At 41.4% G+C, this 21,259-nt stretch overlaps 1 protein-coding gene across 10 annotated transcripts in view; it reads left to right on the forward strand.

The window, feature by feature from the left end:
* The window catches only part of numbl (NUMB like endocytic adaptor protein), a 58,843-nt gene that overhangs the window by 32,976 nt on the left and 4,608 nt on the right, over positions 1 to 21,259 (forward strand). For 3 of the 10 annotated variants that reach the window (XM_067594088.1, XM_067594087.1, XM_067594086.1), the window contains exons 2-7: positions 8,629 to 8,779; positions 11,883 to 11,957; positions 13,389 to 13,463; positions 16,637 to 16,777; positions 18,337 to 18,544; positions 18,693 to 18,962. In XM_067594088.1, coding sequence (XP_067450189.1) covers positions 8,654 to 8,779; positions 11,883 to 11,957; positions 13,389 to 13,463; positions 16,637 to 16,777; positions 18,337 to 18,544; positions 18,693 to 18,962 — 895 coding nt within the window. In that variant the 5' untranslated portion in view covers positions 8,629 to 8,653. The other 7 variants (XM_067594084.1, XM_067594085.1, XM_067594093.1 and 4 more) reach the window with 6 other exon arrangements.

The raw sequence follows: 21,259 nt of genomic DNA on the forward strand, positions 1-21,259 counted from the left end.
TGCATTTCCATTTCCTCACATAAAAATCTAAATAAATCAAGTTTTCTATGTGCTGGTGTGCAGCTGGAGACAGCGATTGTGTCTCTAGATTTCCTTTGCTTTCTACTTTGAATATGAAAATATGAACCCTACACAGGAAACACTGGAAAATCTAATAGCAAACAAATAAAACTGACTTCATAAATCATGCAATTTACAGTGTGGAAAATCATTCAGGGACATACCACTGTTCTATATTTTATGCTGTTATGAACAGTATTGACCAATACTGCATAGAAACTACTATGGATTGTGGATTGGTCCTGAATTTCAATGAAAGAGAGATACATGAACCCACTGACCCCTTTTTATAGAGTGGTGGATCTGGTTTATGAAGCTAGTTGAAGTGTGTGCATATGTGCATGTGCGTGTGCGTGTGTGTAAAGGAGAGAGAGAGAGTGACAGAGACAATAGTCACAGTGGGTGCCAGGCTGATGGTTAAGCACATGGCTCTGCTTCAGCTGTCGCTGTACATCACTCTTTACACACACACACACACACACACACGCTCCTAAAAGGCCATTACTGATGCAGTATGTTCGCTTTTTTGCCTCCTCACTTACAGTAAAGTCTGCTACATAAGCCACCCACATACTGTACTGTATACAGCACTCAGCTGAACTGTATGTGCTGTTGTGAGAGAGGTTCTGCCTCTTTATATTTGCTCACTGTAACTGCTGCACCCAAGGGCGTTTATGTTTCATCTGAGCACAGAAGAGGCAGCATAAGTACAGTCCATACATGGCTTTTTACATCTTTATTCCAACTGTCTTGTTTCCACTGTTTCTGTGGAATTGACTTATTGATACTGTGATTGAATGACTTGTAGGATTGTGTTGTTTTCCAGCAGTAATATTGACCTGGAAAATTTCAGCTCACCACCAGCCTGTTGTGACTTGGTCGTCCGGTTATTTCACAGTGACTGATGATCAGCAGCAGAATTACAGACCACTTTTTATTCTGTTGTTTTGATGTTTTTTTTTTTTGAGGACACAACTACACTGACATTGATTTTAGAATTTTGACCAAATTTTTAAAAATACACTGATATTTCAGGGAAATATGCTTGTTTGCAGTCTTACTAGAAGTTGGATGAGAAAACTGATATCAGTTTCATTTCTGTGAGTTCTTGGCCCGGGATGTTTTTTGCCTAACTTCACACATTAGCGACTTCCAGCGGGAGAAAACTGCTAGCTAAAAAGAGAAAAATACGCCAAAATGATCTTTTGAACATGTTGTATCTAGTTAACTTATTTTGTTGTCAACGTGGCAACTTTACATTGACAGGACATCTGAGCTGCTGCATGCAGCCACTGCAGTTATTGTTGCTCAGTGAATAGTTACACATAAAATGTCACAACATACATAAAATACAACATGTAAGTGTGAGACCTATTTCCATCTGTTTCTAGTTATTGTGCTATACAAGGCTAAAAACTGCTGTTTTTAAGACTTTTGGAGCAGGTCCAAATCAATTCTCAAGTCATTTGAGACAACAGGCAAATTGCAAATCATATACAAGTCTTTCACATTTTTGAATGCTGACCATTAAAATGACAAAAAGATTGATTAATTTACATTCAAAGCTAATAATTTAGCTAATAACTAAGTATTCAGCTCTATAAGACATGTCTGACACTGTCTTATTCATTTTTTAGCCTACTAGGATTATAGTGGTTCAGAACGTAAGATGTGCAAATGTTTTGGCTTTTAAATCAAGTCAAGTCTTTATGGAGTCAAGTCTCACAGCAGTGAAGTCCAAGTCAAGTCTCATGTTCTTATTTTTGAGACTGAAGGTTGACTTGAGTCCAAGTCTCAAGTCTACAGCTCTGCTAAAGGCACAGAGTTAAAACTGAAACTGATCTTCTCCTGTTACTACCAAGAAGGTAAACACATGTATTTCCCAAAATGAGTGTGATGAGATTTTGGCCTTGTTGTATCATGAAGACGGTCTCACTCCAATATAAAACCAGGAAGGACCACTGAGTTTACAGGAGCACTTTGTAGCCTGAACTCTGTCTGTTTCTGTCGTTCACATGCATAGACGTACTCCCACACAGACTCATAAACCACTGCAATGAATAAGGCCATCCTGTCCTGGGTCAGGCTTCAGTGTAAACACAAGTGCCCTGGTTTATCTCTGATACGTCACACTTCTTTATTTTTTTAATCACACACACAATCACAGACCACCTGTCACTTTCTGTGTGTGTGAGACAGAGAGTTTTGGATGACAGTAAGCGTCAGTGTCCTTATCCGGGTTACTCAGTGTCAGCTAAAGTCTGCAGGGCCCAGAAACTGGGTCAGGTTTCTGTGTGTGTGTGTGTGTGTGTGCGTGTGTGCGTGTGTCAGCATAATGTGCCTGTGTCTAATGTGTTTTTAATTGAATTCTACCAACTCTATGACTCGATGTATTGTTGATGTATTGTCTCATTAGCCCGGAGATGAGTCACCACTGAAGTGACATTTAACGGTTGTGAAGAAAGCTTCCCTTATAACAGAAAAGCTAAACGACTTATTAACATCAATCAAACCTTTAATTTCAACTGTGTCTCATTAGAAAGTGCTACTCATGGGATGTGCAAACTTCCTACTTGCTGAGTTTTGTTAGTTTAAGTTACTGATCTGACCATCGTGTGGAGAAAGTAGGCATCACGAATTCAGATCCAGAACGACAACATAAAAATGTATAAAATGACAGTGTGTAATGTGAGAGGCATCACTTGTAGTGGTGAACCTGCAGAGAATTATCAACAATTTTTCAATTTTAGCATCTTTCAGCTCATTGTTTCAGTTTTAAAGCCTGAGACTTTACTGTTTTGATTCACTGACACTGCTCATGAGTCACAGCAAGCAGATGTTTTCAGCAAAAAAACAGATAAAGAACCCACTGTACAATACCTATTCAGCACCAAACTACAGACGGACACAGTTAGCGACTAGCTGGTGAACATAGTGGAGCATTTAGCAGCTAAAGAGCCAGTTGAGCTATATACATATATTTATATATACATTCATCATGTGGACAGAAACACAACTCCAGATGAATGATAATGTTGTTCCGTAACTGCTGGATGTGTAAATAAGCAACTTTTTGCTAAGTTCACCACATTAACTTAAAAAGCAATGAATTGTCAGTGTTGTGTTTATAGCTTGTTGCGCTGCTCTAAAGTGGCCAAAAAAATCATTTATTGTGGGTTTAAATATGATAAAATTGGGAGAAAAAATCTGAATTGTACATAACAAGTAAACTGTGTTTGCTGCTTAATGTGTTTAAACTTGTGCGATGGTTATATAACACTGTTTTAAATGACTAGAACTGCTATTGAGCTACACTGTGATTTACTTTGCTGTATTGGAAATGTATAGCATATGGCTTGTGCATATGGATTTTATGTACCCTGAAACAATTCAACAATTGATTTATACTGTATGTAGCTCTTGTAATGCTGACCTTTGATGCTTGTTCTTCTGCTGTGACTTTAGATTCGCTCTCTGAGTCACACTGAAGGCTTTAGCAAAACACATCAGCCTCTCAGTTCTTCAGCAAGTGAGACACAACTTGAATTCAACTGAAGAGAGAGTCAGAGGTACATCGTGTCCATATAAAGTGGTCAGCTCAGTGATGACTAAGCCAAGACAATCCCCTGCTGCTGCAACACAAACACACTCTCACACACACACACACACACACACACACACACACACACTTGGACACTTGCTCCACCTCTCCCTGTCCCCACCTCGTCTCTTGTCTCTCTGGAGCTTCACACATATGGCTAGCTTACCGTAATGTGAGGTGGCAGTGACTCATGGGGTGTGTGTTTGTGTGCGTGTGTGTGTGTTTGTGGCAACATCTCCCCCTCTCCCAGACTCCTCCATCTCCCTCCTTGTATGAGGTGTGATTAGCGAGCATCTGGTTGAGAAGAAGTGTGAGGGAGGAGTGTGTCCCGTTTTGCCAAAATCTCTGAGCCGCCGTTCAACGCAGAACATCTGGATCAGGGAGGAACACTGTGTGTGTGCGTATGTGTATGTGTGTGTATGAGAGAGAGAGAGGGGGAGAGAGAGTGCCAAAGATATCAATCAAACTCACATCTGGCAACCACAAAACACAGCTGGACACACATGAGTTCATGCAGACTTAACACAGATTATATGGAGGGAACACAGAGGTGACACACACACATATATACAAATACATAATGACATTAAATGATGTTGTTATGTTACTCTTTAAATACAGACTGTGTGTGCATTTATCAAGCCAGAGAGCATCAACAAGTACTTTACTGAAATTAAAAACACACACACACATTATTAATGACAGTCCTCCCAACCTACCAACAGTTAAAATACCAACTTAACAAGCTGGACCAAATTGTTGGAAATTTTCCCCCCGTATTTTATTAGTCTGTACGCGTAGGCGATGTTTTCATGCTAAATTCAATCCTGTGAAACCCATTTCCTCACATTCATGTCTCTAGAGCTGGAGACATTCTGCTTGAAGCCTTTTTTTGCATCCTTCATCACATCTTTTGGACAAGAGCAGAGCAAAAAGGACATGTGGAGTATAAACACTTGGGAAGAAGAATAGGGAGGAGCAGGGAAGGAAGCAGCGATGAAGGGAGGTCAGCCTGGGTGAACAGACTTAAAAGTCAACGACATAACATCGTATGATCGTAAGTCGTCCTTCTTGCCATCTCGTCTGTAACAATACATTCCAGATGGCTGCTAACTCAAACACTGGATAGGGAACAACTATGTTTTTTGGCACCAGGCCTCCTGTTTGTGTAGTCTACGCTGAAGTGCTCGGGAGTTTTGCGTGGGTTCGTGACGAGAGTGGGAATTCATTTACGCCATTGATTTACAGATTTATTTTAATGTTTTGCATCCTTGCCTGCCAGCCCACCCCCCTCCGTCTGCCTCTCTCATGTCTTGTTTTCCTCATGCAGATGGTTCTTGTTGTGCAGGGTGAGGTCACAGCTATGCAAGGCCTTTGGATGTTGCATGCTGGGTAATGTCTCCACCCTAATGTCTCTGACTTCATCAAAGAGTGTTTACTACAAGATTTCTATTTATTTCACACTGTGGTGCTCAGTAAGAGGAGGGCTTGTTTAACTTCTGTGTCCCCGCTGCAGTCTGGTTTAGCTCATATTTTACATGATAAACATGTTGGCTTTGTGTTTGTGTGTCTGCGTGTAGACAGACAGACTCTTACGAGCACAATAATTCAATACAAGAACTGAAAGAAACACAGGTATCCTCTATGTCAAGCTGTTTTTTTTTTTTTTACAACTTCTTCAAAATAGAGAAGATACAGAGTTCATGTTAAGGAACTGCACAGATTTCACACATCAAAGTATGTCCAGAAGGAGCTGAGCAAGGTCTGATAAATCGCCTCAAGTGATATCACTGCAGTCTACATCTGAACTGTCGGTAGTTGTGTTTCACTAGGAAGACGAATATGTGGAATAAAAAAAAAAACATCTCTGGTTCTGCTGCATCAATTTTTAAATTTCCATCGTGGGTCCGACAACCCTGAACTTGTAGAAGTTCAATGCTAAATCGGTGCAGTACTCTTCACAGTGTGGTTGCTTTTGTGTGTGTTGATCTATCTGTCTGTTTTTTTCTGTCCTCATCCTGTTTTCGTCCTTCTAGTGTGGTGGCCTTTAAAACTCTGCGTCAAACCACTCAAACCCCCATTTATTAGAAGTGGATGAATGAATGATGAGCAGGATATTGGGCGTATTACAACACTAATTTTCTCATTTATTCATTCCTCCATTTCTTTCCTTTTGTATCCACTTGTTTACTTCGTTGACACCACAATATATGATGTTTGCACAGAGCAAAATCTTTATGTGTGAGTGTGTGTGTTGTGGTGCTGAACTGGTTGGTGTTGGTGGTGAAGTTGGGCTCACTTTTTATGGGTTAGTCGGCAGTTGTGAAGCATCTTGGGGTTTACATCCTACAGACAAAGAATGTAATGCATGTGTGTTGACATTTCTTCAACAGACAACAAACTCACAATTACAGTATAATATATATTTACAGTAATCTGAATCATTAAATCATGAAACCTCTGTTGTCTTTACAGTAAGTATGATGAGAGAGTGTGTAGGAGCAGCTTTTTTAAACAGACTCCTGATCTCAGTGTCAACCAAAGGTACAGACAGATATGTTGTTTCTCTTGTGAAAATACATCTTTGCTCTAAGTGGATACATTTAATCCTGAAAGTTCATTCATTAAATATAGATGTAAACACTTTATCTGAGTTTAAAGAGAAGGTTCTCTTCTCTTCTCCGTCTCTTTTTGCTGTTACAGTATGCTGTCAACATGAAGTGGATTTTTCTGGTTTTTAGTCTGTGTTTTGCTGGTTTGTTGGTCTGAGTCTTTATTTTTCTATCCTCAGCTGTCTACTGTAGTTTATTGGCATGTTTAACTTTGTTGTCAGTGACTCAACCGCCTCACATTTCTATTTATTAGTACTAAGTGACTGATTGATTATGAACAGGATAATTACAACACCACTAATTTTCTTACATCATTTCTTCATTCCTCCACTTCTTCTCTCTCCACCCCTCGTATCTGTCCCTCCGGTCCAGTCATTTTTCACTTGTTCCAGTACCCTGGGTTCACATCATTTCACTTCTACGTCTTCCCATGTGAATTGGCATCAGATGCCAGTCCTATTCGCTCACTCCTCCTCCTTCTCTCCTGCTGTCCCAAACCATATGAGGGCAGTTACAGGGCATCCTGTATTCCCTAACTAGCACCTCATTTCCCCCAACCTGCCTCCATAATTCTCCCCTCGACGTCCCTTGTGGGGAATTACACACCAGCCAGCTTTCATACACTCACGCACCCACATTCACACCTGCTGCAGCAGTTCTGGTGCCAGCCAGGTGCCAGTAAGTTGGCGCTTTGCCCAGAAATGACTGGCAGAACCTTTGACATGTGTGTGCATCGAGCTGCAGAGGGGCTTGTGTGTGTTTTTGTGTGTGTGTGTATGTGTGTGTGTGTGTGTGTCTGCACTTGGCAGAGGACGCATGCCTCTCATGCCAGGAATGAGTAAAGCCACTCGAGCTGTTTTGCAGCAGTTGCATTTGAATACTCCGCATTACACACACGTCTCAGTGTGTGTGTGTTTGTGTAAAGCGAGCAAGAACATTTAATTTCACATGCTTCCAGCACACCAGTCTTTGGTTACCATTACCAGTAAGGTCGCTGTGATTATGAGAAGTGATGTGTGTGTATATATATTTGAATGAACACTGACCTGCGTGACAGAGCAGGAGGAAGTTTTAGTATACAGATGAGTGCTTTACACATGGACATTGCACGTCTTCAGTGTAAGATTTGTTTAATTTCACACGCTGTTATAGCCAGGATGCCGATTTATGGGGTAACCAGACGGTAAGAAAATACAGTTTTGCTCTTTACTCAGATTAACATGAAACCTTTTTTATATCTCTCCACAGTTATTATTTTATTTCTTTGCTCTTGATTGTACTTTATTTACTTTGCAAAAGTTCTGAGGTTCTTGGTGGGCTTACTACTTGGATCTATGAGTTTGCCAGGCTTGCTGATTCTTCCCGCGTCAGATCAGATCAGTGTCACGATGTACCTTGAATGTGAAGAACATGTAGAGAGAGAAAATGGACTATAGTTTGTACAGAGATTTAGAATAGAGGAAAAACAGGGGAAGAAGGGGCTGTAAAGTCAAATTCAAAGCTTTTGATATAGACAACAGAGGAGCTGATGATGTGGAATTCAGTCCTGATAAAGGAAAAGGACGCACACAGGGAGAGATGTTTTTTTATTGTACTCCAGATCTTCTGTTGAGGGAGGATGTGACTGTGGAGGAATGAAAACAGTAATTATCATTTTTTAAGCAGGTCATGTTTTGATGGCGTCATGTCTCATTATGCTGAAAAATTAGCATCGCTAAACAGGCCAGCAGGCTGAATGGTCTAATTAAGCAGCCGAGGGAGGATCGTGTGTGTTCAGGGAAGGATTGAGGTGTGTGTGTGCGTGCGCTGATCAGAACTCGCTCAGCTTTCTTGATGTTTCTTGAGAAATGAAAGCGTGCGCTATGCTTTGTGTTCATTAGCGTTACATTCTACCTGTGTGATTTGTACAGCCTGTCTCTGAATGAAAATCAATGGGGCATCATGGCGGGAAGTGTTTATGACACTAATGTACTGACTGCCTTGTTAGGCATGATTACTACATAACAAGCTTGAGTTAATCAATGAAATCCATCCCACTTCACTCATAATCCTGAATGAAACACAAGGCTGCAGTGTCTGAGCAAAGCTATAAAGTGGCATTTTTTAAAATGATAGTTTGGCGCTGTGACATTTAATTAGCTTTTAATGAGCCTCACCGCTAAACTGAGAGTAACTGAAAGCTGTTTTCATTGTTTTATGTGTGTTTGCGTTTTGTAGGGAGTCAGTTTTTTATGATGATGCTATCATTTCAGTGTTGTTTTTTTAATCTCTTGAGCGAATTGCAAAGCTCAAATCCTACCTTTTGAGCCTCTATGTTTTAGAGAACTAAACCGTCATCCCTCTCTGTATCCACAGTACCAGGGAGCACGTGACCCCGGAGATGAACAAACTTCGTCAAAGCCTGAGGAGGAAGAAGCCTACCTATGTGCCAGAGGCCAGCAGACCGCATCAGTGGCAGGCTGACGAGGAGGCTGTACGCAAGGGCAAATGTAACTTCGCTGTGCGGGTACGTATCCAAGTATCTGGAGGCCAGCGATGACTAGTATAATTAAAAAGAATGATATTTTATTTAGATTCTGCCCCAGAGGCCCTGAATTTTCATTTAAACATGAAAGGTTAATATTACCATCAGGAATCTTTATCAGTATCTTTATTCATCAGTATAAAAAACGGACCAGAGTCAAACACAATCATAATGTCTGGCAGTTATTAATATATGGTATGTTGACAAAAGTAATCTCCCCACTCTGAGTGAGTAGTTTAACTTTACTGTGTGTGTATATATTAACATGAACCTCAGTACATGGCCAGAGGGCCACACAAAAGGGCAAATGAAGGTTTTCTGGGTTGAGGCTGAGACCACAGTACACTCACACCATAACTCATGTCGGGGCTGAGAGAGGACGCTCTACAATAAAAGGTGCACTGGATCCTCATTTATTCAGCACTTTATCCTTGAAGATCACAGAGGAAGGCTAAAGCCAGAAGCTGCTTCTGGGCAAGGCCATGTAAGATGCTCTATTTACGCCTCATACATGTAGGTCTGTTATATAACAGCAATGTAGCACCACACTGTTGTAATTTACATATGATGTAACATTCACAACATTTTTTTTGAATGATTTTCTCATCTATCGGCAAGAAAGCGAATAAGCATATTTCCCAAAATGTTAAGAGATACTTTTTATTTGAATCTGAACATACTGTATGAATATGCACAAAACCGACATGATCACATAAACTGCACGTGGACTGCCTCATATAAGCAGATTATGTCTTTTATACGTATTCTAACTCTAAGTACTATAAGCTTCCGGTAAAAAAAAGGACATTTTTTGTCAGGGCACCGCTGTATGCAATATTGGCAACCTGGGAATTTTCACTTGTGCTGTTGTTACATGAAAAATGATGAAGAATGGGGACAGGGAGGACATTTGATCCTCACAGTAACCATGTTGTACTTCAAGTGCTTTCAAACAAAGCACAGATTTATATTTCAGCTCTCAGCTGAATGCCTCACATGCAATAAATGCAAAAGAATTATTAATGGCCCCATGTACGGATAACCAGCTCCAGTCTGAATGTGTACATTATGTCTGTTGCTGTGAGCTGAAGTGATTTGTTGAAGAACTAGAGAGACAATGACAGTAAGAGATGGAGGGCAAAGATGGGGGAATGACAACAAAGTGGAGTTATAGATTAAGGAGAGCAGCGGAAATGACAGGGTGAGGGATGAGGGCACACAGAGGGGACGGAGAGACACTGGAAGATATTCAGTGAGATTGTGTGCGAGATATAGAATTGGATGAGAGGCGAAAAACAAAAAAGCCTGGAGACTGAAAGGAGAAACCAGAAGAAAAAGACAAATACAAGGCAGAAAGAGACAGAGAACTAAGGAAGACAGTGTGAGGCGGGCTAATGGTAATGCTCCAGAGTTAGCAATGAGATGGGTAGTGAAGAGGACTTGTGAGCTTTACAGCGAGAGATGTTAGCAAAAAACTTCTCAGCCTCTTTATCGTTGCTTTTCTTTCCTTCTTGTTCCCTTGTTCATCTTTTCTTTCTCACTTCTCTGTCCTTCACGCCAAATATATTCACAAGTTATGTACTATTATTAATGCCTCTTCAAGAGCTGCTGAACTGTATCGGAGAACAAAAAAAAAAAAAGAACCCAAAATGGCGTTCTTAAGCTTAATACTGAGAGAAAAGTTGAGTCTTTGAACAGCAGCAACTTTGGGGAGGAAAATGGAAAAGTTTTCCAAGAGAAAAAAACAGACACAAAATTTACTCATGTGTCCTCAGTAGAGCTTGTTAACTTAACTTACAGGGATTTTGATGAAGGGTTGATATCAGTATGGACTCTGCGTCTCTGATGAATAGGCCTGTCTGGTACGCGTTAGCTTGGCGCAGGGGCCGGGGGAAGGTGGTTAGTATCTACCAAAAGGGAAGAAATGTGACTCCCAGCAACTCCAAAGTTGTCATATTTACATCTCTCTGTCTATAGCTAGCTTGCTAACGTTATCAAAAGTAAGCTTTGAGGTTCAAACAAGGTACAAAGAGAGGAGTGCTTTTTGCTAACGTTAGCGACTGGTAAGCCTACATTCAGGAGTTTTGTGTGAACCCTGTGGCTTTACTGTGAGGACAGGACCTCTGGAGTCCTCTGTGCAGTCATTGTTGCTAATGTTAAACTAGCTGTTCATGGTCAGTAAAAATCTTGTAAATGTAAACTGGCTGCTTATTAAACTATAATGTCTTGTTCTCTATTTCTACATGTGCTAAACACAGATTATGAGGGTGTGTAGGATTTGGGGTTGTTTAAAGGCACCTTTGACGCAGCTGTGCTGACTAACAAAAGTAAATTAACAAGCAGTGCAAGTACTTACTACTAATTACTGAACTTTTGGTGTTCAGTAATTAGTAGTAATAGAATCACTTTTTCAATTAGTAATGGGTAATTTATTACATTTTTCAAGTAACTTTCCCTACACTGCCCATTACCTTCACTTCCTCTGGCAACCAAAAGTAGTATTTCCCTTCTGCTAGCTCAAAATGTAAAATTCTCGTTCACAAAACTGTCACAGTTTGCCCACAGTTTGTTTACAATGAGTATTTCAGTTCAGGGACCAATCTACCCAAAACTCAGAGCACTCCTTAAAACTCTGAAAACTCATCTTCCTCTATCCTAGTCACTTGTCTTCTGACTTTAGCAGAACTGCGGGAGCTTTAATTGTGTCCCTGTGGGCTCTCCGTACACCACAGAGCTGAACACCGGAGAGACAACAGAAGGGGATGTGAGGCTATAAATTACTCCAGTCCTCCTCTCTCTCTCCTGTCCTCATTATCTGCAGCAGCATGCGGCTGTAAATCCAGTATGGGTGCTTATTAGCTACTTGCCTGTCAATTTCATAGCACTTATAGAAATACTGATAGGGACTAATGAGACTTTGGTTGTTTTTATGTCACTTCTCTGTCTCTTTCTTTTGTTTTGACTTTCTCTTTAGTGGTATGAAGGTTAGATGAACAGTATTGTTAACACATAAAAACAGCGAAATGCAACAAACACCTGTTTTGTTTTGGCTAACAAGATTTCTGCCTTCTTTCTTTCTCTGCAGTACCTGGGGTTGGTAGAGGTGGAGGAGTCGAGAGGGATGCATGTATGCGAGGAGGCGGTAAAGAAGCTAAAAGTTGTGAGTATCCCACACACACACACACACACACACACACACACACACACATTCAATACTCTCTTCAGTTACCTTTCTCTTTACCTCTTTCATGTCTCACATCACCCTCCCTGATGGGCCGTATTCCTGTCTGTGTCTGTGCATCTGTCAGTCTGTCTGCTCATCTGTCTTTCTGTCTGTCTGATCCTTCTACACCCAAGAGAGCAGAAAATGAGATCAGGGCTACCAAACACACATACAAACACACACTGATACACACACACACAGTTTGCACCCCTGGGAAGCTGGATTTGGACAAGGAGCGTGTGAACAGAGTGACACAGGCCGGCCAGTGTCAGACAGACTTACACACATGCAGAGACACACACTCTGTGGTGTAGAAAACAGCAGTCTGTGCAACTTTCTTCATCACCTTCCCAAGCTTTGCTATTGCTGTTTTTTTTTTTTGGGGGGGGGGGGGGGGGGGGTAATGGGGATTAAACTGGCCAACATTTTTCTGTATTCAGTGTAGAAAAATGTGCACTCATCCTCACATTGATTCCCCAAGTTGGAATGTAACTTTATATAACGCTTTCAGAGGATCTGAGAGAGAAATGCTGTTAAATGAATCACAGCCAGTTTAATGCATACGGGAGAAAATGTTTAATGCATTCTCTCTTTCTACTCTTGCAACAATTTCCTTTCATTTGTTTTTCTCTTTCGGTGCTCCCCGCTGGATCAAGCATCTTTCTTAAGCCGCGCTCTGTCTTCTCTGCAGTTGCTCGTGCTGAAAACTTTCTTCCACAGTTATTTTTTTCTCTTAATTCCCTGCTCCACCTCCTCATTTAGCCTCCCTCTCCCTCTCCCCTCTCTTCCTTCCATCATTCTCAGTTTCTTCACCTCCGTTCTCACTCCCTCTCTCTTCCTCTAAATGGGATTATGCAAAAATTGAGGCTCCTTATCGGCTCGCTGTGGGTTTCAAAGCCATTTTCTGCAGTGCACCGGCTTTCTGTTTCCCTTACTCACACCCGCATATGCCGACTCATATGCACACACACGCACACACACACTTCCACTCACATGGAGTGGAATGTTGCTTTTTTAGCCTGTGTATTTTTAGCCCGGCCCATGCTGAGTGTGTTATTAACTCTGCCTGGTGCCCTCCTCTGGAGAAATGACTGTTAATGCCAGCTGGCACAGTTTTTCCTTCTGCCCGCCTCTCCACTCTTAACCCACCACAACCTCATCTGCTCTAAAGATGCAATGAAACACTTAACACAACCGTGAACAGCAGGATAAGTGCCTTTATATGCTAATAGCTTGTGAATCACACCACTATAAGAACGGAGTTTGCTTAGGAACACCTGGTGAAATTAAATACGTTCGGTATACGACTTGGTCAGTCTCCCGTTATGCTATAAATGTTTCACTCTCTCTTGTTTTTTGTCCTTCCAGAGTGGGAAAAAGACAGTGAAGGCAGTATTGTGGGTTTCAGCTGATGGACTCAGGGTGGTGGATGATAAAACTAAGGTAAGCAAACATTTTGCTGCATGTGTGTTGCCTCTGTCTCCTTGTTTGTCCTCCTTTCTGTCTTTCCTGTCTCTTTCTTTTCTACCTACCTCATCACTCACTTCTGGCAACAAGGACATGGAAGTGTGTGTCCTACAGTCATTTACAGTACACAGCACTCAGGTAATTTATCTCTGTCTCCAGTCTCGTCCTTTTACAACAACCAGAAAGCAAAACATAGAGTTTTTGATCAATAAGACAGAAACAGAGTAGTGGCAAAAGAAATCCAACTTTTCTCTTATATACGTATTCCAGTCAGACACGTGGACAGTTTCCCTCCTGAGACCAGCAACAAATTCTCATTCTGCCCTAGTTTGATGATGCCGAGGCTGACAACAGAAGGACCCAGTATGCATCTATTGTTTTGATGCTCCCAGGCTAGTTTGGGCCTGTGTCTGTGTGTGTGTAGTTTCAGAGCTGACATATGTGACTCATGGTTGCTTGCTGAAGGTGCTTAGTGGGGGAGGGAAGATCAAGTAAACACAGACACACACATGCACTTGAGGAGTGTCTGGCGGCTAGGGAGGCCTCCTACAGTGAGTGCAGCTAGCTGTGGCTCTATTGAAAGCAGAGGAGAATAAAGAGCAGCAGAGAATGGAGGAGAGAGCGAGCCCAAAGGACAAGCCTCTCTCCCTCTTTCGCTTTCCCCTTCTTTTTGTTTGGAGGCCATACACATGACCTCATACCTCTTCCAGTCCTTCGGTCTTTCTCCTCTCCTCCTCCACTTTAATCTCCCTCCTCTTTTTTCCTCCTCGGTGATGTATCTAATCTAAACATTTTAAGGAAAAGGCTGGGAATATTCTATGTTTGTCTTATTTTCATTAAAAGACTAAAACCAACAATGAATCGATCCTGCTAACAAAACACATCAGTGAGCCACACTGTTGAAACAGTCATTACAATAAATGTTTACTTTGAGTCAATCTCACACTGTCCTGCTGCAGTAAATACTCATTTAATCCGCCACTGAAAATAGTCCCACAAATGCACAAATACAATATCCAACTGTTTTAGGAAAATACTCAGGATTCTTTTAATTAAGCTGCATATTTTAACCCATTTTAATAGATTTATGTCCTCAGGAGGAACAAATGCACTTGGAGCTGTGTGCCACAGGCAGGGTATGAAGTATTGAGAGATGAACTAATGCATTGATGGTTTTGGTCTTTTCATTGGATTTTGCTGACAATAAGAAAAAGATTGACATAATAATGGCAGCTTTACTTTGAAGGTGAACAACAATCAATCAGTCAAACACAAGAATAAAATGAGTTAGGTGTGTTTGCTTTCTTGTCTAAATCACATTTCTCTCCAGCCCAACTGCCTCTATAAGTGCATTTTAAACAAAAACTGATATATTATAATGATGTTAAATGAGATTCACAGGAATTTCCAGCCCCTGGTTCTAATTAACAAGGGGTGCAACTTATGATTTTCACTTTCGATCAATCTGCAAATTTTCTTGGTTGACGTCTTCACATTTCTGTTTTGTTAAACAAACAGTCCAAAATCCAAATATATTCAATTTACTATCACAGATGAAGAAAAGCAGCAAATCTTCCTAAATGACCAGCTGGAACTGGAGAATATTTTGACATTTTTGCTTTAAAAATGACTTAAATGATTAATTGCTTATCAAAATAGTTGCCAGTTTGTTTTTTTTGTTGATCGACTAATCAATTAATTGACTAATAGTTTCAGCTCTACAATTAACTTAACTCGTTGAATGTAGACAGTAGAAAGGACTCGCTAGTCTTACAGTACTGATGTGTGAATCTTTACCCCCCACTGTTGTTATTTTCAATACATCTCATTAGCATTTCTAATTAAGCACATTACAGTCAACTTAATCAAATTTGATTAGAAAGCCAACAATTATAATGCATAAAGTCTCCTCCTCCTTCCTTCTTTGTTTCTTTCAGTGCCACCTCATCACCTTTCTTCATCAGCCCAGCGTCCATCTCTGAATCATCAAGCCCATCTTTAATAACACCCACACAGCCATTATTCAAACCCACTTCCACAGACTCAGAATGTGTACAGGACATGTGGGTTCATTAGAACCACAGCTCCACATGACCTTCATAATGAATCAGTAGAAAGAAAGAGTAAAGTCTTTCTCTGTTCAGCAGTCTTTCCTTTGGGCTCGAGGCACAGAGACTCTCTGAGTCACATGCTGCTGTGCTGTATTCTTCTTTTCAGTGATGTAGTGACATGATCTGAGTCACCTTTACCCACACATGCAAAGCACACACTTTCAAAAGCACACCTCACATGAGCATACAGAATCATAAACCTCTGAAACACACACACACATACACACACACACACACATACACGCACGCACACACACATTGCTCTCTGCTCAGCCTTTCACCTCGGTACCAGCGTCCCCCTTCATTCCCTAATTGGCTCACAATGAATGGACTGTTATTCTTCCACCTCTTTATCCCCACATCCCTCCTTCTTTTCTTCTCCTTTCCCGTCCTCGTCCGCCCTCTTCCTTTCTCCTCATCCTCCCCTCTCTTTGTTTTCTGCAACGCTGGAGGAGAGGAAGGACGTGTGTGGATGAGTGTGTGAGCCCTCTGTCTCTTTCGTCCCTTTCTTCTCCCTCTCGGCTCTTGTTTTCCTTCTCTTTCTGCTTTTTCCAGAGAGTCCAAGAGGTGAGCTTGGGGGCCCCTTAATGTACACCGAGAAAGAGAAAGGCCCCTCTTAGCTTCCTCTATAGTCACTATAGACACTGAGACGGGCTGAATAACCCTTTTGTAGAAAGAAGGGCAAGTGGTGGAAACATCCCAGAGATTAAAAGAGGGTTCAGTGTCGTTAGTCTGTAGTCGCTCTCTTTTCTGTCACTGGTAGATGTGTAAATAGGTTGGAGCGGGAAGGGTTTTTAGCTGAGGTTGAAAGCCATGTGTCAAGTATTGGATCAGTCTATGAGCTGGTGTGCTCAGTATTGTAGTTATATCTCCTGTCTGTCATCGGTTAAGCTGCAGTTAGAAAGACAAAACCATGTCAAATGTGATTTGATGAAATCTTCCTGCTGGAGCAACTCGATATACTCAGTTGTACTGTGTGAGCTGTCAAATCTGATTCTCTCTGACCTCTCTGTCTCTTTTCCATTGTGTCTCTATCAGGACCTCATTGTGGACCAGACCATAGAGAAGGTTTCATTCTGCGCTCCTGATCGAAACTATGACAAGGCCTTCTCCTACATCTGCCGGGACGGGACCACCAGACGGTGGATGTGCCACTGCTTCATGGCTCTCAAAGACTCGGTGAGGAGGCAATTAACCTTCCATATCTCCTCCTGGGTCTCTCCATACTTTGTTATTTAACTTTCTAAGTTTAGAAGCCAATGGGGTGTTTCAGTCTCGTAGCTTAGCCATTTTTCATGTTTATCAATGGAAGGTGCTAAAACAATTAGTCTAGTAATCAATAAGTTAATGAGCAAAAAAGTAATCAACAACAATTTTGTTTGTCACCATTGCTGGTTCAAGCTTCTAAAATGTGAAGATTTGCTGATTTCCTCAGTTTTATATGAATGTGAATGGAATAGAGGCAGAAGAACTACTCAGATCCTTTATTTTCATGTATAAGTAAAGAAATATTATCAGCACAATGTACTTTTAGTATCAAATGAATGGGACTAATTATGCAGAAAAATGGCCGCTGTAACTGATATATTATTATATATGACATTATTAGACACTGCTGTTTTGAAAGGGGTCACAATGCATTTTATTATATGAGCTTATCATATGTTGGTTTAAGGTAAAATGTGAAAAGTAACCAGTAACTACAGCTGTCAGATAAATGTAGTGGAGTAAAAAGTATAATATATACCTCCAAAATGTAGTGGAATAGAAATATAAAGTAGCATAAAATTCAAACACTCTTTAATTATCTACCTTAAAGTTGTACTTCAGTACCATTCTTTTAGTAAATGTACTTAGTTTCATTCCACCACTGCAGTTGAACGTCTGTGGGTGCTGTTGGTCAGACAAAACAAGCCATCAGCTTGGACTCTAACATTTTATATTCTAAACAATTAATAGGTAAATGGAGAAAAATCAACAGATTAATCAATGAAAAGTTAGCTGCATCTCTTTTTCAAGTGTTGAACTCATACTAGAATGTTATACATATCATATTTATTTGATTTCTAACCTCTGGTGTTTCTGTTTCACTGACCTTGATGATGAGGAATATTGAAATGTAAAGACAACTGCAACAGAATCTGAGCCCATGCCGTCACGGTGCATTGTGTTTTCAACCCTGCAGTGGTTTCATCAGCTTAGACCGTGAGTTGGATTATTAATGTGGATGGAGGAGAGCACAGCACAGACCTGCGGGATTAGGAGAGGGGATTAGACAGAAGCCTGCGGAGTTATCTATCCATCTCTGTTTCTATTTCCACTACACATTCTCCACATCTCTATCTGCTCATCCTAAACTGAACCGTCTCCTATTCCTCCTCCTCATTGTGACGGCTGTATAGTATGGGGATGGTTGAACTTGATTTGAAGGTTGACATGAACACCAATCATGTCGTCTATAGAAAACCTCTGTAGAAAAAAACACAGTCAGCACAGTTTACACTGAAGACTGTAGAAGTGCGCTAGCCCTAGTCATGCTTTCAGTTGTTCAGTTTGTTTTCTGTCTGCAAAGTCTCAATACATCTCAAACTGCTTTCAAAATTCTGATTAATTATAATCTTGTAGATTTATAGCTCATTGATCAGTCCAGGTTAAGTGTAGGTCATACTTTAAAGCTGTAAAGTGTTTTAATCACAGTTTTTTTCTTCTTCTTTGTTCTTTTTTTTTTGTTCCACCAGGGAGAGAGACTGAGCCATGCAGTTGGCTGTGCCTTTGCCGCCTGTCTGGAGAGGAAGCAGCGCAGGGAGAAGGAGTGTGGCGTGACGGCGTCCTTTGATGCCAGTCGCACTTCATTTGTTCGTGAGGGCTCCTTCCGCGCCAACTCCTCCTGCAGCCAGCAGGGCAGCAGCAGCGAGCGAGATGACAAACTGCAGGATAAGAAGAAAGGTGGGATGATATTTCAAAGTGTCACAGACATGTAACTTGATCCCAAAAAAGTTCAAAGTCAAGCGCGTACACAGGAAACTCACAGCCTGACGACACTGATAGTATATCATATTTATAGATTATGTATTCTCCACTCTTCCTCCTCCAGACCAGCCCTCTGCCATCCCAGCCCTGCCACCTGGCACCGCCTCCCCACCCGAGGGTGCGGCGTCCCCTATGGAGCGCCCAGAACCTGGCGGGCCTCACGCCATCCCTCGCCGCCACGCGCCTATTGAGCAGCTGGTGCGTCAAGGATCCTTCAGGGGATTCCCTGCCCTCAGCCAGAAAAACTCTCCCTTCAAAAGGCAGCTGTCGCTCCGCCTCAATGACCTGCCATCCACGCTGCAACGCAAGACCGACTTCCAGGCCAAGAACCCTGGTGAGTTGACGAGTTCTTGAAGTTATAGTCACAAGTGTTCACCAAGGGACCTTCTTTTGCTGTGTGCTTCTTCTTATCTTCTGTTTATTAGGGTCAGAGGGTCCCAACCTTCTGCTGCTGTGACCCCTTTGTACTACATTCATTTGTCAATAAGGGTGATTTGGTTGTTAAAATTACTTAATATGTAAAAGAGCTGGGGTTAGGTACAAAAGTTATAAGGCGGGTGGGGGGTGTTATGTATTTTTTCTTTTAACTTCAGCCCTCCTCATCCCAGTAATTTTTGTACAGTCCCATAGAGGGACTAGTCATAATTTGTTTGGATTTATTTCAAGCGGAAAAGACATTGAAACATCATTTAGACCATAGACACAATAAAATAAACACAGTTATAATACTGCTGGGTCTGAAGTAGGAACATTTAAAGTAGTTTTTTTAGATTGACACCATTAAAGCTGACATCTGGGAAAAACCATTATAAAAGCATGTTTACTATCTGCTGTCAGAGAGGAACCTAACTCACCACCATTAGAGGTGGATGATTGTGCAACGGATGCAAAAGGCTAAAACTGTGCTGAAACATCAACAAACCTCATAGGTCTTGTATCTAGAAGTGATTCATCTTCATCTTATTTATACTCGATATCAAAATTCCTAGAATGAAATCAGATCAGACCTCTCTCTTGCAAATACAAAAACAAAAGATTTTTTCAAAGGATTTGACAGACTTAAATCCCCAAATTGATTTTCAAAGAAGTCAAGCAACGTTGTTCCTGCTTGTACACTCCAACAGAAACTACACATGGGGACTGTACGCTCCACTTGCGTCACTGCTGTTGCAGATTGGAGCGATATTACATTTTCCATTTGGCTTCAGTGTGACATCACTGACCCTTGTCTGAAAAGGTCTGAACAATCATATTACAGAATAAACCTTCAGCACATCTCAGATGCATTTGTATTCATGTTTTGGTAGTGCAGACAAGGTGTAATTCTCCAGTTTAATCCTGACGCTTCCACTGAATGAGGGCCGAGATAAAAAGCAGTTATGTGAAGTGCTGTTATTATTGCTATTAGCGACAGCGCTGATTGCTGGGACTGTGCGACTTTGAGGGCTCTTAGCTTTCGACTAAAGACAATTAATAATACCTGACTTATCCCTACTACAGGTTTGTGTATTCACATACACAGGAACACACACATACATATACACATCCTCTCTGTGTGGTTCCACAGGATCAGAGCGCTTAGTAGCAAGGCTGATTATAGTCATTAGGAGAGATGAGAGAGTTGACTCGTGGACTCCTCTGACTGGAATACTAAACCACAATATTCAACTCCCACTCTCACTCCATATACGTATCGCCTCCTCCCAGGATGGGTAGTGTGTATGTATCCAGTGGTGGTGGATTTGATGCAATTTGAATCCTTCATACACAGTGGTCTGCCTTTCTTCCTCTCTTGCTCTCTCACACTTTCTCTCACAAACACACATACACAGATGCAAGCAGTAAGCAGTAGCAGCCAATTCCACTGCCTCTCTGCTCCCTTGTGACTCTCTGAACAAAGTGTGTATTGATTTGTGCGGTCAATCAGCTGTCCTGGTTAGCCTTCAGCAAGCCTTCTACCGGCCCTTAAATCTGCTACTGCATTGACAGAAACGCTCGCACACACACACACACACACACATATAGAGACACACATATGAAGTGCTTTGAGTGCATCTGAACTCTGTGGGACATTGACAAGAATAGGGAAAGAGAAAGATCACAGGGTTGCCGGTTGTTGCCAAACAAAGCAGCGAGAAATCTTTAATGGGAGACCTTACACATGCCTCCAGCGCCCTCTGCACCCTCCACTTCAATTCAAGCCATAGAGTGCACACAGATGATGGAGAGAAACTGTTAAGGAGTGGGCTTGAATGGCATGTTGGGCAGAGAACCACACTGTGGCCATCTGTGCTAAAAAATTAATTAATTAACTTCACTTTAATACCACTTTTGTGTCAAAAAAAGCAACAACCAGTTCTCTTTCAAGTGTGTTGGACACTTTACTGTCTCCATCTCTGTCCAGCAGAGATGGAGACAGTAAATCCGGAGAAGAAGCAGGAAAGATGATAGAGATGCCGGTGAAAACGAGGGAGGTGGTCCAAGGAACAGGGAATTAGATATTATATCTATTTATATCTGTGGTCCGTGTATGAGAGGTTTAAAAGCTGTAGTCCACACCAAAGTCAGACAGGAACATTACGCTGTCTAATCCCCCTGCTGGTTGGATCAGTTACAGATGGTTTAAAAACG

Source organism: Thunnus thynnus, chromosome 7, assembly GCF_963924715.1.
Source record: "Thunnus thynnus chromosome 7, fThuThy2.1, whole genome shotgun sequence".
In the NCBI taxonomy this organism is placed as follows: Eukaryota; Metazoa; Chordata; class Actinopteri; order Scombriformes; family Scombridae; genus Thunnus; species Thunnus thynnus.